Source organism: Gymnoscopelus microlampas (assembly GCF_963454915.1).
Source record: "Gymnoscopelus microlampas genome assembly, chromosome: 18".
Lineage (NCBI taxonomy): Eukaryota > Metazoa > Chordata > Actinopteri > Myctophiformes > Myctophidae > Gymnoscopelus > Gymnoscopelus microlampas.
The window spans coordinates 14,052,959-14,071,206 of record NC_139955.1 but is presented as its reverse complement, the minus strand read 5'-3'; the positions used below and the strand labels follow the sequence as shown (position 1 = coordinate 14,071,206).

The window sequence follows — 18,248 nt, the reverse complement described above, 5'->3', positions numbered from 1 at the left end:
ATTCCAACACTTGTACTGTCATTGTTGATGCCTGGCTACAAAAGTAAAGCTACCAGAACATTGTATGATTATGTAGGCCTATTTATATATAATTTAGACAACTGATAAAAAGTAAAATGGTCAAATGTCCAGTGCATCTGGCCTACTTTGTCTTTGTCATGCCCCTCACGAGGCCTTAAAACAATGTACCCTAGTTCAGAGGTTCTCAACCTCTTCAGGCCTCAACCCCCCAAAATAATTGAACTGAGGACCCCCTATTTGAACTGGTACCTTGGCACCCTGATAAGCACTGAGTTGAGGCATTACATTACGTTTGACTCGGTTCCACAGATAAATATTGTGAAAATAGACAATCTACAAGTTCACATGAGCTTGTAGATCGTCTATTTTCAAAATGTGTGCCTCTTTCTGATATTATTTGATTTTATAGTATAGTTTGTTGATTACTTTTGATGCACTAATGGTCTTTTCCTTTTCTCTCTTTAATTTTTTTTAGGTATTAAGAAGGTCTTAAAAGTCCTTAAATTGTCACTTCACTGTCATCTGAGACCCCCCCAAAAATCATGTGGGGACCCGACCCACAGGTTGAGAACCACTGCCCTAGATTACAAACATCTCTCTCTCTCTCTCTCTCTCTCTCTCTCTCTCTCTCTCTCTCTCTCTCTCTCTCTCTCTCTCTCTCTCTCTCTTATCTCTCTCTCTCTCCCTCTCTCTCCTCAGATCATGGTTTCTTTTTCTTAGGCTTGGCTTTGGCCACCACTTTAACAGTGGTGGATACAGACTTGGACCCTTGAAGGTTCTGTGCGGTGCAAGTGTAGATGCCCTGGTCCACCTCCCTCACCCCATCCACCAGGAGCACAGACTGAGACTGTTGTCTTGCTGCACCACCGCCGCCTACAGGCCACACGTTGTCCTGCGTGTATGGAGGTCTGCCAATCTGCAAGACATCAAACACACTTAAACCCTATATATTTAGCTGACTGAGGTCCCCCAGGAGTCTATCCTTAGCCCCCCTCCGTTTTCCCCTCTATACCAAAAATAGCTCAAGTTGTGACGTGTTGTGAGCTTGTAGATCTGATATTTTCACTGGATGTTCGCCTATTATACCTAGAATAGAGACCCTACAGTTAACAAGTAATTTAACTTTTAATTTTAACAAACAGAAATAGCAGATATCCATGTGGTCGGATGCATCACAGACAATGCGTCTTCAGGCCTTTATTAAATGCAGATCTCCTGACCACACTCTCATTGACTGTTGAGCTGCAGTGAACCGTATGATTGGCCAAATGGATATAATTATATTCTCTGACTTGGTTATTGTTCACAATTGCGTCCAATAATAGTAAAAAAAAGAACATGCAGGACAAGTAGCAGAGTGCAGAAGTCATGCTGGTGTACAGTACCTGCTGTCCAGGGTAGTCCCAGGTTAAGTCTACAACCACACCCTGCTCCCCTGTCACTGTGCAGCTGACCTGCAGGTTCTCCCCCTCAACCACTGAGGTGGATGACGCCTGGATCACAGGGGCAGGAGCAGCCGTGGGGTCTGATGAAAACAACAGTTCAATGATCACAGGCGTTGCCAAATAAGCCCGAACAACAGCATATAAATGAACACCTTAAACTAGGGCTGGTAATATTATATATTGTAATATGGGGCTAGATCATTTGGGATTTGGGATGTCATAATATCGTGATATAGCATAAATGTTGTCTTTTCATGGTTTTAACAGCTGCATTACAGTAAAGTGAGGTCACTTACCCGACTGTTCTAGCACTTAGTTATTAGGCATTACTGAGTATTATTATAAAACATCTCATTGAGTCAATATATTGTGAAAGCACCAATACTCATCTCCACAATTAGGTATTTAGTCAAAAACACTGTGATATTAGATTTTCAAATTTAAATCAGGTTGGGGTATGCCGGTAGCTGACCAGATAATATGTCACCAAATAATCGCAATATCCCCGGTTCGGTTCCATCTAGTGACCTGTGTTGCGCGTCTTTCATCCTCTCTCTGCTCCCAGTTTCTTGTCTTTCTACTATACTATCTAAATGAAGCATAAACTGCCTAAAGTGGGTGAAAGTGATATAACTCACAGTTGACATAGATGAGCATATACTTGGTGGAACTCTGTCTGAGGTTGCCCAGGCTGGCCACGCAGAACAAGGCCCCAGCATGGTGTGGGCGAGGCCGGTGGATGGTAATGCCCCGTTTGACATTGAAGGTGATCTCTGCCCCGTCCACTGCCACCTCTACTGGGGGAAACTCGCGGTGAAGTGTCACCTTAGCGTCCGGGGACGTCACCTGACAGGGGAGCACCGTCGGCCAGTTGGTACGCAGCTGAATGACCTCATAGTAGTTGGATGATGGCACAAAAAGCTCCTGTGGGTCTAAGTGGTACAGGGCGTTACGATTAGTGATAAGATATGAGATATCCCTCCTCTGGGAACTGCACGCTTGAACTGTAATAAAGATGATTCATCCCGCGGGGAGATACTATGTTGAGGTAGACACATCCTGCGATGCAGAAGCCCATGTTTTTCATACCCCCTTTTTTCCTAATGCCCAGATTTATAATGACCCCCCTTTAATCATCAACAATATGAATGAGTCGAAAAATGTCATATCTTTATTGCTCCAACCTTCTTATAGCACACAATCGTAAGGTCCTTATAAAGAACATTGTTGTTTATGCTCCCTCCCGTTGGTTAATGCAAGAACAGTTAAAGAAAAAGCTGATGCCCCTTACATTGAATGCCCCCCTTCCTCCCTGTGCGTTCACCTCACCCGGAAAGAAAACGAAGACCTTGACAGCTTTGTCGTACTCCTTCCTGCACTCTGTGTCTTCACAGTACATAGGGAAACAGGTGTACTCTCCTGTGTCTGCTCCTGTGCTGTTGAATAACGTCAGTGTTCCATACCTCTCATGTTGGACAGTTCTGTGGAACAGGACACCAGACACAGTGAGACCACAAACTTAAGGTAGAGTGCCCCATGCTATATATATTAATTAATAATAATAATTATCATACGGCAGGACTTTATACTGCTGGCCATAGTCCTTCCAGGATAGCCCTGCAAAGACTAGGCATGGTCATTTTCAATTCAATTCAATCCTTTATTTCAGACCTAGGGTAGCCTGGTAAACCCCTGGGGGTAGCCTGGGGGGGGGTTTACCAGGCTAGACCTAGGGGGGGTCCATATCACAATAAAAACAACACAATAAAACAAGGGGAAAACAAAGTACAGAAAAATAAATAGACAGAAAACCTTCCACAATGTTCAGTTTCTAACATACAGGCAGGTGTGCCGATGGTTCCACAGTCTAGAGGAGAACAGAACGGACAGAACTGCATATAGGGTTGGTTATGACAGCGATCATGTCATTTAATGGGTAACCGTCTTCCATCCCGACATCTCGCCACTCCGACTAGTGGCTTCCGCGTGCGGTTAGGGTTAGGGTGAGGGTTAGGTATAGGGTTCGTTAACGTCGGAAAGGCGACATGTCGGAAAGGCGCCATGTAACCCATTTAATGAAGCATCACGAAGGTTCATGCAGGGCACAGAAGTCATATACGCCTCAGCTGTAATCAGTTATCAGTCTGCTGATTGCTTTCAATCAGCCATGCTTTTCTATACACATCAATCACACCTCATTCCCTCAACAAGGCGGTCCGTTTAAATATGTCTCCCTCCTACGCTGGATCTCTGCATTTCAATTGCTGTCACATGCTGTTGCTGCTGGCAAAGCTTGCCTCCACCACCCCAGCCTCCACCTTATAGTTCAGAGTCTTGCATTACTCAAACGTTAAACTGAATGTTAAACTAAAATTCATGCGTGCATAGCTCTAAAGTTAACTGAAATTCATGTTTGCATGGCTCTAAACTGAATTCAATGTTCTATGGCTTTAATGTTAAAGTGCGTTCAAGTTTGCATGACTCAAGTTAATCTGATTCAATGTCTTGCTATGGGGGGTTTGCATAGCGTGCCCTGATTTTGCTTAGCAAGCTGCTTAGCAAAATTTAGGGAACATCTTAAGAGCAGAGCCATTAACGCCAAGTTTAACTGTATTCCATTTGTTGCAATAAATGGTTAAATATGCTTATGACATGAGAGTTCCTGACTGAACTGACCAAGATTCCCTACACATAAATCTATACCTAAGATTACGTAGCACAGCAGAGCAGGTGGGTTCATTAACATAGGTAGATGCATTAGCTCTACAAATTGAAGAACAAGTCGTTCAGTAACATGCTGTGTGTATATGTGTCTAGTACATCTACATCACCCCGCCTTTATTTACCCTATGGCTGAGTGGGTGGTAAAAGGACAGAGAGGATACGCTTAAAGGAGAATTCCTGTCATTTTAAGTGTTATGTTTGATGTGTGTCAAATCACTTACCAACGTAGGAATGAAAATCGCGTAACTCCACAGAGCCCCCTATCGACCCCCACCGTTGTCATTATAGGAGGATATAGGATAGCCCAAATTCGCCTATTTTAACCAATGCAAAGTCTGTTTTTTTGCTTCTAGTACTCATTGTTGAGTCCCATGATAATGTAACAGGCGCTAAAACTCCCGACAAGCTAACGGCTAATAACAGAACGAGCTAATGCTGGTTGCTGGTTTCTCTCCCGACCTGGCAACCTGGGGCTGCCATGCAGAGAGATAAGCAGCCCCAGCGTTAGCTCGTTTGTTATTAGCCGTTAGCTTGTCGGGAGTTTTAGCGCCTGTTACATTATCATGGGACTCAACAATGAGTACTAGAAGCAAAAAAACAGACTTTGCATTGGTTAAAATAGGCGAATTTGGGCTATCCTATATCCTCCTATAATGACAACGGTGGGGGTCGATAGGGGGCTCTGTGGAGTTACGCGATTTTCATTCCTACGTTGGTAAGTGATTTGACACACATCAAGCATAACACTTAAAATGACCGGAATTCTCCTTTAAGCTTGTGCTAATCAGTGCTAACTAAAGTGCCACCTTGTGCTGAACTGTCAGCACAAGAGACTGCTGAAGAGGAAGTCATCCCATGTCAAACATAGAGGAAACCCAAACGCCAAACATGGTTGCTGCGAGCGGTTCTGTAGAATCAGAGGAGAAACTTATCCAGGATCAAATAAACAGAAAAACAGGGGAGAAAATAACTGTTGTTTGACAGAATGGCTGAGCAATTGTGAGACCAGCCATGTTTTCAACCAGCTACCTCCTACCACCATCCCAGCAGGATGAACATTTTGCTTGCTGGGGCAGTTCTATGCATTTTATTCTGATACCATAATGTCCTATGTCTTTTGTGTATTGTGTCCTTTTTTGTATTGTTTTACTTATTTGTTTGCACAGTGTCCTGTTTTGATTTAATTTGTGTTTTTGATTTGTCCTGTGTTTTTACGGCTGTGTATTCTGCAGCAGAAAAAACCTTGTTCTATCTATTTGGTCCTTGTTGACAGTATCAATTCAATTAAAGTGTTGATCAAAAGCAAATTTCTTTATGAATAAATAAGGGGTACAGTATGTGAAATTATCACCCTTCATTCGTCATTGCCTGAGTTTGGATAACAAGGGTGATAATCTATGTATATTTATCAATCCAGTCCAGTTGTTATGAACACTATGAACACTACTTACTTTAGCCTCCCTTCATCGTCTTCCTCCAGGTATGGGGGAACACTCCACTGGACCGGCTTGCCCTTGCACCTTAACTCCAGGGTGTGTCCTGCCCGAACACTGAGGGTGTCACCCACCCTATGGAACTTCCCCCTGTTGAGCACCTGTATCATGCATCAAACATGTGAATGTACATGTTTGGTACCCTTCCAAAGTCACAGCAATTGGCACATGTTTGGCATAATCCATTACATGTTTTTTCCTGTGATTAAATGTATGTGCTGAGCTGAAAGTGAAACTATGATGTCGCACCTGTGTCAAAAACGTTTGTCTTGTAGCTGCAGGTGTCGCTTTAATCTTGGGTTTCACTGTGACAGCACTGGGCTCTTTAACAGTAATTGGTCCTGGTTTGGGTGTAGTGGGTTTGGGTTTCCTCCCTGGGGTGGGCTTAGGGTCTTGGGCATGTTGCTGACAATATCCTAGAGTTAAGTGCATTGGGTTAGAACAGTAATATACTGTATTTTTCTTATAGGGACACAAGTATTTGAAGTGAATATTCAGTCTAAAATGCCCATCGGAAACTAGCAATAACCACTCAAGGGTCTGACATCTTAAGAATAAATCAAGGCAAGGGCACTGTATATGTATACTGTACAGTATGACATATGTGAAGCTTATCATTGGGTACATTTGTCTACTGGTCTATGAGATTGCAATGTCTGGCCAACATTAGGCCAACAAAAATGTAGCCTACTGTACCTCCCTTTGTACCTCTAGGAATGCACAGTCAAACCACTAAGCAACGGAATCAAATCACTTACCTAATTCCAGGATTATAGCACAAATGAACAGAGCACTCAATGCCAGCCTCCACTTTGCCCCAAATAATTTCACCAAAAGCATGACTGACATATGGATTTGTATAGCGGCCTATGGATTATTAGTTCATGTAGTTCAACAGACTTCACTAGAACCCGCACTGGAGAAACAAGGCGGGTGGAGAGAGAGAAGTATACAAGGGAAAAAGAGGAGGAGGAACGCAAAGTTGGTAGTCAGCTGTTTCAAGGACTCACACAAAATTCCTCCTAGAGTGGCATTAGTACCCCAAATTCCTCCTGACTGGCTCAATGGAGCCTTTCAACCATCTCTGGACCAATGACGGCCCAGGGATGGAGGCCCCTCCGTCTGGAATAGCATGGGCCTGTTTGCTTAGCTGCTGAGGTGGAAGTGCACTCGCACCATGGCTCTCCAAAACACCCCACATACCCTGGAGGAGGACTGTGGTGTGGTGGGCTTTTACAAACATTGGCAATAACATTTGTTGCCCATTAAAGCCAGTGGACAAATGTCCCTTTAATATGAGATGTATAACGGATGGATGGATTTGATCCCACTCAAAGCATTAAAACCAAAAAATGATAAGCTTCATATATTTTCGTGCTTACATCTATCCATCTAATCATGTTTTGAAACCATATGCCATGCATTTAGAGGATCACAACCAAGGTTGTGAACTATTATGAATGTCCTGAAACACTTAATGAGGTGGCTCTTTACTGTGTAAAGATAAGAGTTCATAAAGTTGGCTCCTGTGGAAGACCATTAACCTACACCCGCCATAAGAATCAGCGTCAACGCACTTTGATCCTTCTTAACAAGCAACTTAGTAATGTATTAATAAAATTAAGAACGGGGTGGATGTTTGCTGAAATTATTATATTACTATATCTGGTTCAGGAACTTTTGACAGAGCAACTTTCGCTCTTGAATGACTAGCTAAGGTTAAGCCATGCTTATGAACATGACCCACTGACCAGCTAAACCCATGTGAAAGGTTCTTTTGTTCTCAGAGAATCCCTGGGAGGTAAAGCGCCGTTCTGGGTCTTTATCCCAGATTAGGAATGAAACTGGTCATTACAACCAATGTGTTCAATGGAAAAATGTGTACCAGATTGCATCTTTTTTTTTTTTGGCAACTTTTTTCTTTTTAATTAATATATACATACATTTTTGCAAATGTAACATTTATCTGCATTGTACAGTTTTCATAGTTACACAAGTTAAAACAATAAAACATTAATCTGGTAAATCACCTCACCATTCTACTTTATATCGACATTCCATATCTGTACATAAGTCGAGCTGTGTACTTCAGAACAAAAATGAATTCTCATTTCATTTATAAATCAAGATTTAAATATATATATTTTACATTTGTAAGTTAAAATGTAAACGTGTTGTCAAGCTGTAGTAAAAGGATAATTATCCCCCCCAAAAGTGCTCAAGCTATTTTTACGCATCCTTGCATTTGTGTTATTTAGAAAAATGCCATTCCCTAGTTCTTTACTTTAGATCTTAAAGTTCTTAAAATCTTAAATTACACTGTACAATGTTGAATAAAACTTTAATGTAGGAGTTTAGTACAGTGCCTTAGGGATGATGTTGTTTTGTTGGACAACCCAGAAGTTACTCCCGCCATGGGATCCCAAAGCAGATTTCCAATCAAACCTTTACATTTGGTTTTAGATAAATTACGAGAATTAGCTCTGCAGCAAACAAAGGCTTATGATATAAACGCATTTTGTTCAACAAGCTAATCTTTACAAATAAACTCACTTTTGAAAGTGAAAATACATCACATAATATGTCACATACAGTATACATTACAACATGATCCATACATACAATATATTCAAGGACAACAGTGTCATCTTCTCATTGAAGACATATAAAAACCTGGCAAAAAATCATAAAATATATACAACCACAGACCGTATCACTATGTAATACAGTAACATTTGGGAATAATACAAGGCGATAGGTAGACTCTGTCCATCATTATGTACATGTAATGTTGACACTCTGATGATAACTGAACTAGTTAGGCACCACGGGCCAAATAGAACAGTACTGTGTGCACTTCCAGTAGCTGTAACATCTCAACCTATCTTTCTGTCTCTTTGTTTTTTTCCCCACCACCAAGCCTAAAATTTCTCTTCTTTGATGACGTCGTTGTCCGATCTGGCACTGATAGTTTCGATATTCACATGGCCGGCCCTGAGGCGCTTTCTCTGAACACTGTTGCGGATCCCATAGCCGAAATAGATGAGGAACCCTACAGACCGACATAAGGATTCATTAGATTTCACCATATAATAATATCAATGAACATTCAAACCTGCTCAAGCAAGTTCTCCTAGCCGTTGTAAACTGACTGCATGATCTTACCGACAGCCATCCAGACAGCGTAACGTATCCACGTGTCTGCTCCTAACTGGACCATCAGGTACATGTTGATGAACACACTCAGTACTGGCAGTGCAGGAAGAAATGGAACCTTGGACAGAAAAAAGGGACATATCAAGGGCCCTTGTAGTTAACAATCTCACAATCATCTGTGTATTGTATTGCATCTCTGCTATGTGATAACCCTCCCACCCCACCCCAAGACTAAACTCTTAGGGCCCTATGTAGACGATCTATGGCGCAGGGTGCTGGCCCAATTCCATTGGGGCAGCACATTTTTGGGGCATACTCCAATTCTGTTAGTGAAGCAGCGTGTTTTTGTCTCAAAGCAAGATGCACGGCGCAAAGGGGTTGTATTTAATCTGTGAAATAGCATTGGCCATTGGGTGTGTTTTGAGCATAACAAATGAGACAAATCAAAGTGTCATCTCCCGTACATTGCTATTTAAATAAATAATAAAAAAGCGGGTTTGGCAAGGAGACAAATGATTTTCTGTTGAGGAAACGGATTGTGCGCAAAGTGAAAACACCATCTACGGGAGCAGATTTAATAGATGATGTCAGGGGTTGGGGTGTGCCGATACACTAATTTCACCAAACGATACGATACGATATTTGGCTCACAACTTCGATACGATATCGATACGATACGATACGCACTTTTTTTATTATGAAAATATATGGGGGAGGAAAAAAGTAAATGCAAACAAATAATTCTGTTTTTGCATTATTCAGACATGCAAACTTGTAGCTTTTCAGCTACAATAGCCGTTTTCAATCCAAATAGGAAAATAGTGTGACACCTGACCCGAAAAAACAACAACATGTTGTCACCCTTTTCACCTCGGGGCTGTTTGCATGCCTGATTATAATGATTGTAAAAAAATCAAAACAAAAAACAAAAAAAAATCAAAACGATATATTTTTTTTCCAAAACGTATCGTCACGAAAACGTATCGTCACGAAAACGTATCGCGATATATCGTGGGATGATATATCGGCACACCCCTAGTCAGGGGACTTGGGGGAATGAGGTGGACCACTTGTGCTGCTGGTCAAAATCCACGCCATCCTTCTGCAGCTTAATATCTCCTCATGTCCAAGAGTGTCCAATATGTGATAACTTGACATACTGTAACAACGTAACAATCACAATTCTCAATTAGGTTCTTTTTTAAACCATTTATTAAAGCATGACGAATGGCTGCGCACATGAGTGCGCCAGACCACGTCTCATTTTAAGACCAACACACCCATGGGTGCAAAAACATTTGGTAATTACATAACGTGGGTGCGAAAATAACAATTGCCTCAATTGGAAACTAGTGTTGACACCTCACTGTGTTCCCTTTTAGTACCGCTTTGCGCTGTGTACCAGGTGCATTTACACTTAAAATCTCCTTACCATGAAAGAGGCCCTGACTCCACTCTGTGGATGTCTCCAGATAAAGAAGACGATGGTCACCAATATGAACAATAAGACGGTGACGAGTACAATGACCCACGGCTCCCTCTTGGCCAGAGCATCCAGGGATTTGGTCAGGAGCACACAAAGGACAATGATACAAACAACTGCAAAGAAAGAGAGAGGGAGATCAGTGAAGGAACATTTGAATGAGATTAATGCCAAGGTGAAACGGATCCATGGCCTTGACCAGTACTTGTCAGACCTTTTGTGTCAAAGGCACACCACGGTTCAAGTCAAAATCTTTATCTGTGGAACCGAGTCAAACAAAATGTAATGCCACAAGTCCTACAATTACAAATGCTTGTCAGGGTGGGGGGTCTCCAGTTCACAGATGATTATTTTGGGAGGTCGCGGCCTGAAAAGGTTGAGAACCAATGGCTTAGACAGATGAACAGCAACATCGTTGAGTGTTTATACTTACTAGAAGTTACAGTTAAGATTGTTACTGTTCTTGAGGTGACTGAGGTGGGTGCTGACGGAGGCTTCAGAAAGCTGTTTGATTCACCGATCTTCACTTCTTTCGTTTCATTTTCATCCGCTCGATACCTTGATGGCAAAGATTAGAAATGTATTTTAATACGTTTATTTTGGTCTAGCAATATTCATAACTAGAAAAGTCTGAAGATTTAAAGCTTCATTCTGGAACTTATTTTGGTAGCACTTCCTACACCCATTTAGATCAAGTATAAATGCATTGTAATCTGCACTGTATAATCACTGTTATAATGCATTGTAGTGTGAATATAAGTAACTATAAGTGGTGATTGAGTGCTTTAAGTTAAGGATAAATAGAATAAGTAAAGAAAGTAAAGAACATCTGTTAAATCTATGCAAGAACAATGAGATTTACTGTACCTACCTCAGTATAAGAATGCATACCGCCACAAGAGTGTAAGCAAACAGAGTCCCAATAGACATCATATCCACCAGGGCTTTCAGGTCAAACACAAGGGCCATGATGGCTATAAGATACAAGGAATACAGAATTATCTCAAGACCATAAACCTCAACATAAGGTTATGAACATTTGACCAAACTTAACAAGGAAACCCTAGCCAGTATAAAAACAAAAACTCCCATACAACTATTTTACTACTATTGTACCTGCCACAATCCCAGATGACACAGTAGCTATGGCAGGACTCCCCTTGGCGCTGACTCTGGTCAGTACTGTGAACATCAGGCCATCTCTTGCCATGGCAAACAGCACACGGGGCATAGGGAACATGGAACCCAGAAGACTGGAGAAATACACACAACAGTTTGGGCGGATTCACACTGCGGCCTTGAACCAGCCTTGAGGCTGGTTGGAAGGAATACCTGGGAAGGAATTGGTAAAGCTAGCATCTATTATAAGTGTACTTTGTGAGAAGTTTTAGATTTTTGGAATGGTATTAGGTAAGGGTATAGCTTTTTAAAAAACATTGCAAACAAGTTAGGCTCGCCCCCTATTGAAAACCATATAAAACTTCTCACAAAGTGCACACGCTTTACCAATTCCTTCCCAGGTATTCCTTCCTACCAGCCTCAAGGCTGGTTCCAAGGCTGCAGTGTGAATCCGCCCTTAAGATGTACGCAAAAAAGCAAAAAAACAAACCAGTATTCGAGAACTTTTTAATTATCATTATTAAAACTGCTCTTCCGAAATGATTTGAATGAATAAAATGTTTTTTAACCAATCTGTGTGGTAGAGTATGTTAATAAAATATAACTAGCTGCACATCTGCAGTGGTTGGAGGTGGTCTCTCTTAAGAAATGTGGACCCTGGTGTCAGGTACAACCAGTGGTGAAAGAAGTACTCACATTTTGCACTTGCACAATACCACAAGTAGACTCTGTTACAAATAAAAGTCCGGAATTCAAAATGTACTTGAGTAAAAGTACAAAAGTATTAGATCAGTTATTTTCAAATAGCCTAAGTATACATAGGGCTGGAGTGGTTAATGTATGTTTTGTAATAATAATCAAAATCTACATAGTAACTAGTAACTACATTTTTCAAGTAATTGTAGTGGAGTAAAAAGTACAATATTTGCCTCTGAGATGTAATGGAGTAGAAGTAAAAGTATTGAAAATTGGAAACACTCCAGTAAAGTAAAAAGTCCTCAAAAGTGCACTTAAGTATAGCACTTGAGTAAAAGTACTTAGTTACGTTACACCACTGGGTAGGACACCTACCCAGTTAAAATAGGCGATCTACAAGCTCACAATGCGTCGCGATGCGACGCATTGTGAGCTTGTAGATCGGCTATTTTCAAAAGATGTTTATACATTTGAAAACTTGTGTAATGGGACCTTCTGGATAATGAGTACTTTTACCTTTGGTAGTGTACTTTAAGTACATTTTGATACAAATACTTTTGTACTTTTGAATTCCGGACCTTTACTTGTAACAGAGTATTTCTACATTGCAGTATTGATACTTTTACTTAAGTAAAAACATGTGAGTACTTTCTCCACCACTGCAGAAAAGTAACCAAACAGACAGACAGGACAGGCAGGCTTGACTGGCATTGAACACGGGCAGACAGAGACTGCAGGCTGGCAGACAGCACAATGACAGCCAACAGCAATGCCGGCGCCACCTGCATTTCTCACCTGGTAGAAAGGGCACAGAGTGATCCCACAGCCACTACGTATTTGGCTGGACCCCAACCGATGTACTCGAAGGCTACCGGCAGGGGGCTCTGCGTATTCAGCTCGTAGTATGGCTGCATCAGGGTGAGGGAGGCAGACACGGCAAAATAGGCCACGAAGCAGATGAGCAGTGAGACTACGATGCCAATGGGAATTGACTTTTGCGGGTTCTTACACTCTTCACCTACAAAGAAAAGACACAAAGATGATGTTGTACATTTCTGAGAGCAATAGAACAGTGTCCGACATGGACGGTATGCCAAGAAAGCAGCAAGAATCTGATACCCGGGGAGTCGGTTCGGGTCACAGATGAACACAACCTTTTCTGTTCATGTGAAACTGTTACATATTCATCAATACACTGATTTAAGATCAGGTTTTATGACGCTTGCCGAAGTAAAGTTTAAGGAAAGTGGTGTGAGTGAGGTTATTGCAACTAGCCTGTTTGCTGGTATTTTCACCCTTAATTGAGGTCACACTAAACATCAAATCATTAAATTGACTATGAGGCATCCCCACGGCATACCAAAGCCTGGCATTTTAATGGTGTTAGGCTAACTCCTGTATGGTTGGATTGCAAAACTGTCCTAATTACACCGGCGCCCAGCAGATCATGTGCATTGTAAACGCTGTCTGTTTGTTTGTTTGTCTGTTAGTTTTAGTCTGATTTGGATCAAACTTTACAGGTGACTTGCTGACTTATATTTGGATTTACAAAGTCCCACAGAGCATGTGTCATGGGTGTAGGGCAGGCGTGTAGCATCTCTGTGCATTTCTACACACTTTAATAGGCTTATATTAGCCTTATATTAACCCTGTATGGTAGAGTATGTCAATACAATATAACTAGCACATCTGCAGTGGCTGTATTAGGACACCACACTGGATTGGACACTAGCCACACATTGCACCACTATAGTTCAAACATCGCTGCAATTGCCTCTCCCTAAGTCAGAAGACAATGGACATAAAATGTAAAGAATGTAGAGGAACTACACCCTACTGGTCACATAAAGTGTTGCACTGATTTCTACAAGTTGAAAGTTGTACTGCTGGCCACACCCCATTCGTGATGTAATAGTACCAGTTTTTCCTCCGGTGGTAATTGTTATGGTACATCACGATTGGGGTGTGACCAGGTGTGACTCTCAGTGCACTAGCAGTGCACTAGCAGTGCAAGTAACATGTAGATGCCAATGTGACTAAATTACCTTACACATTTTCTTTTTCATTTGATTCATGTGATTTTCATTTTTCATGTGATTAATTATGATGAAATATATTTCATATATTAGTATATAGAGTATTATCCACATAGAACATGGATATTATGAGGCGATAAAGCAACTAAATGTTTATTCGGAACACGGTGGATTCTGCTGCGAATAAAGGCATCAACCTGTATGAATGAGCCATCAACTGTATTAATAGTTTGATGTGAAATATTTGGAGCTTCATTTTCGTATTGTTTACACGACGCCCCCGGGTGTAAAGACCGTTAGAGTGGAGTTATTAATTAATGCATGATCACTGTGCTTCACATACCAGTTGTAGCAATGCAGTCAAACCCAACAAAAGCGTAGAAACAGGTTGCAGCTCCTGCCAGGGTTCCCTCCATACCATAGGGGAAGAATCCACCGACGCCAAACTCACTTGACGTGGCATTGCTAATGGTCGTGTTTCTGGACGGGAGAGAAATGTCAGGACATTTAAAGTTAAACTTAAACACTTTCAACGTGGCATCCCTATTTTGGGCATGTCATTATAGATGAAAACATTCGGCTATAGTAAACTCACATCGTGATGCTACACAAGCTTGTAGATCATCTATTCGCTAATTCATCATACTGTGAAGTATATTGGGCTTAAATGGTTAAAGATAACTTAAAAAAGCTAAACAATGATGTGATGATATTGCTTTTAGACATGACTTACACCGTTGCGTTAAACACAGCCTCTTCAGTGATCTGCCAATTGGCGATGTCTCCCTTGATGAACCCAGAAATCACAACAAATACCAGCACCAGGATGTTGACGAATGTGAAGATCTTGTTAATTGTTGTGGACTCCTTCACACCAAAGGCGAGCACACCTTTAGTAAAAAAAAACACATGTGTAGGTTTTCAACCTCTGTTCATCAGTATCACCACAATGTCAACTAGTGCGGGTCAGCTTTGACATAATCAGCCATCAGCAAGCAGTAGCTGTCACTGATGTGGTGAAAATTGTAAATATCACAAACCCACACATCTTCATATATTTATATATATATAACAGAGAAGAATATGTCAACTATGCTCATTTAGGTAAGGATATCAAAAGGTACCACACCTTTTTGATCTCAGCTACCCACACCCACCGATAATTGCCCAAACTGTGGATTTAAGTTGACCCGCGAATCACAGATATCAATGTTCATCTGAACTGTCAGTAAAACAGTTTGACTACCAGTCATGTGACATTACCTGCTAATAGTATAATAAGACCAGCAGCAAAGAAGTCTGGGTAGGGTGCCAGGCCGGGTTGGCCCATGGCAGTATGTTTCATAAAGAACTTGGCCATGACACCCCCTATCAGGTCATCGAAAGTGCCACTCCACGCCCGTGCCACACTGGAGGTCCCTGAGGAGATAAAGGGAGGACATAACAATAAAGTAATTAACCACATGCATGACTATTTAATGGCAGCCATAAATAGAGAAAACACAGAGAATTTTTCAGTCAGATTATAAATGATGTACTTTGGGACATATGTCGTGTTCATCGGTTTAAGTAACATGGATGCAATGAAGTTAATGAGCTGTGTAACCACATACTAAGGTCCATTTGCTAAATGCTCTGTTGTGAACATGATTCATCATAAAATTGCTTTTACAACGGGTGAAAGGTTACAGGATATTATTAGAGTCTAGTGTTGATGGTTGATCATTTATGAGGCTTTAGGTTCATGGTGAGTCAAGCATGTTCTCAAAAGAGACAAAACAAAAAACATAATGTAATCTATAAACTGTACGTTTTTGTGTTGTTGGTCATGAAAATAATGCAGACATGCCTTTATTGTAACTATTAAACATAATGAAACATCATTACACTTTTATAATTTTTTATGCTTATTTTTTAAAAGGACTGAGTGGCTCCATCTCGGTAAAGAGGCAATCATAGCATTGATTGTAATCACTCTGCTGGTGATCTCTAGCCCATTAAGACCAGGAAAGCCTACACGTTGTTATACCTTTAAAACCTGGAAAGCATCTGTGTCATTTTAGATGTTGCTATATATATAGCAACAGGAATTTTCTTATTTATTTTGAATAAGAAGAAATAAGAGGATTTTCTGAAAACTTACTGTAGGATTTAGAAGGCGTTTTTTAAATCGGCCTCAGGTCTAAATAGGCTTGATACCTGAGTTATCAAAAAAGCACCTGTACAGCATAAGGCCAGTTGTGCTGTCAAATATCATTTATATGATTATTAATGGCTGTTTTTAGTTACAGATGCTTTTTTTGCAGAGTGATTGTTTTTCCTTGCATCAGGTAAAGTGATCCCGTTATTAAACTTGCCTATTACGTAGGAGAGCAGCAGATTCCACCCGGTGATGAATGCCAGCAGCTCTCCAACGGTCACATAGCTGTAGAGGTAGGCCGAGCCCGTTTTGGGAACCCTGGACCCGAACTCCGCGTAGCACAGTCCGGCGAATATGGAGGCCACGGCGGCGATGAAGAACGAGACGATGATGCTGGGGCCAGACGACTCTCTCGCCACTTCTCCGGACAGGACGTAGACTCCGGCGCCCAGGGTGCTGCCCACGCCGAGAGCCACCAGGTCCAGCGTGGTCAGGCATCGGTTGAACGTAGACTCCTCTCCCTCGGGCTCCAGGGGCTTCCTCCGAGACACGCTGTACAGGAATGACTTTAACATCCCACAAGCCATGATTCCTCTCTTCTCCCTCTGGGGGGGTAACCGGGGTGCTATGGGAAGTGGTCAAAAGAGGAGAAAATGTTCAAGTGGGACCTACAGGTGGGAGTGCAGCATGAGTGAGAGACTGAAAAAGAGAGAAGGAACAGGTGGGTGTGTGAATGCCAAGAAGAGAGTGGGTGGGGAGGGGGGGGGGGGGGGGGGGCAGGCAGAGAGAAGGAGGACGGATCACTGAATGTGTCAGTGAATAATTGTCAGACCATCTGCACACTCAAAGATCATGTTTTGTTCAAACACAACATTAATTTATTGATTGATTTACTTACATTCTTAGATAAAGCAGCCTTTTGTCAAACATGAAAAAAGGTTTAAATTAACTGAAATCGTCCAGGGAGATCACTATATAGTATACACTGTGTACTGTACTGTATATACCATTATCATATAACAAACTTTAATCAGTTCATCAGTCATCTAGATTTAATAAGCAACAGATAGTGCTTTCCCTTTCTAAAAACACCACCAACAGTTCATGAGAGTTAAATCAAGGATAAAAATGTATAAATGAGATTCGCTTACCTTATCTGAATTATCCCCTGCTACAGAGGTGTGCTATCAAGTCAATTGATAGCACAATTCCCCATTAGACTTTTATATGTACTTTCTGTTATCATCTCTCTGATATGATAGTGCTGATGCCTGTGTTCTTTTCCACACAGCACCTACAGAACGCCCTACTCCACTCCCTGCTTACTGACAACAAGTGAGATTAAAACCCACTAATTCCACTATTGATGTTTTTTAAATAAAGTATATATTCCGATATGACACATTAACAGATACTAGATTTGTATATCATTTTGTCAAATACAAAATAGCCTATATCCTCAGACTTGAAATGTTCTAAGTGATGTGTTCAGGTGTGGAGGCATTTCTGTCTCATTCAATGTGTCAATGTAACTTTTAAATGCAGTTCTGCTGTCAGGTCTCCTTGAGGTGGGACATTTTTAACCTGAAACAGAAAACAGCAAAAAAGGACAATGACACTTGACTGCAGAAATAGTGTAATTACGAGGCCTTACTAGGACTATAGGTCATCAAATTATTGGCTTAGGAATGCGACAAAAACAAAAAAATCTCATGAATTCAAGGCTTCATGGGGCGTGTATTTGATAGAAAATAAGTCCTTTTTTGGGTGAACTACTCCTTTAAGCTATTATTATTATTATTAAACTTGTTTTGGCAGTGAACAACTTAGTCATAATTAGGCCAATTAACTTCTCAAAATTATTTCTTTGTAGATAAGGGTTAAACATGTGGTTATAGGATTACATGCTTCAATGTATTGTAAGCACTATCTGTG

The 18,248-nt window shown here is 41.2% G+C and overlaps 2 protein-coding genes across 2 annotated transcripts; both read right to left on the bottom strand.

Moving 5' to 3' along the window:
• Positions 1-719: 719 nt before the first annotated feature.
• LOC311033829 (platelet-derived growth factor receptor-like protein) lies at positions 720-6,606 on the bottom strand. The gene is made up of 7 exons (XM_084041503.1): positions 6,442-6,606; positions 5,933-6,099; positions 5,642-5,784; positions 2,796-2,947; positions 2,105-2,398; positions 1,407-1,546; positions 720-937 (listed from the first exon to the last, which is right to left on the bottom strand). The coding sequence occupies exons 1-7, from the start codon at positions 6,530-6,532 to the stop codon at positions 722-724; spliced, it is 1,203 nt and encodes a 400-aa protein (XP_083897629.1). The 5' UTR covers positions 6,533-6,606; the 3' UTR covers positions 720-721.
• A 1,980-nt stretch (positions 6,607-8,586) lies between these two features.
• On the bottom strand, positions 8,587-16,900 carry LOC311033937 (cationic amino acid transporter 2; the record flags this gene model as incomplete). Its single annotated transcript, XM_084041672.1, has 11 exons — positions 8,587-8,735; positions 8,849-8,957; positions 10,272-10,438; positions 10,756-10,880; positions 11,194-11,296; positions 11,439-11,575; positions 12,933-13,155; positions 14,517-14,653; positions 14,907-15,063; positions 15,437-15,592; positions 16,531-16,900. The coding sequence occupies 11 exons, from the start codon at positions 16,898-16,900 to the stop codon at positions 8,605-8,607; spliced, it is 1,815 nt and encodes a 604-aa protein (XP_083897798.1). The 3' UTR covers positions 8,587-8,604.
• Positions 16,901-18,248: the final 1,348 nt, after the last annotated feature.

Excerpts from the sequence above, each read along its gene's own strand:
- LOC311033829 (XM_084041503.1), bottom strand. The coding sequence starts at position 6,532 with ATGTCAGTCATGCTTTTGGTGAAATTATTTGGGGCAAAGTGGAGGCTG. Across the intron at positions 6,100-6,441 it reads TGCTATAATCCTGGAATTAG|GATATTGTCAGCAACATGCC; the intron begins GTAAGTGATTTG and ends ACTTAACTCTAG. Across the intron at positions 2,948-5,641 it reads GACGATGAAGGGAGGCTAAA|AACTGTCCAACATGAGAGGT; the intron begins GTAAGTAGTGTT and ends CCTGTTCCACAG.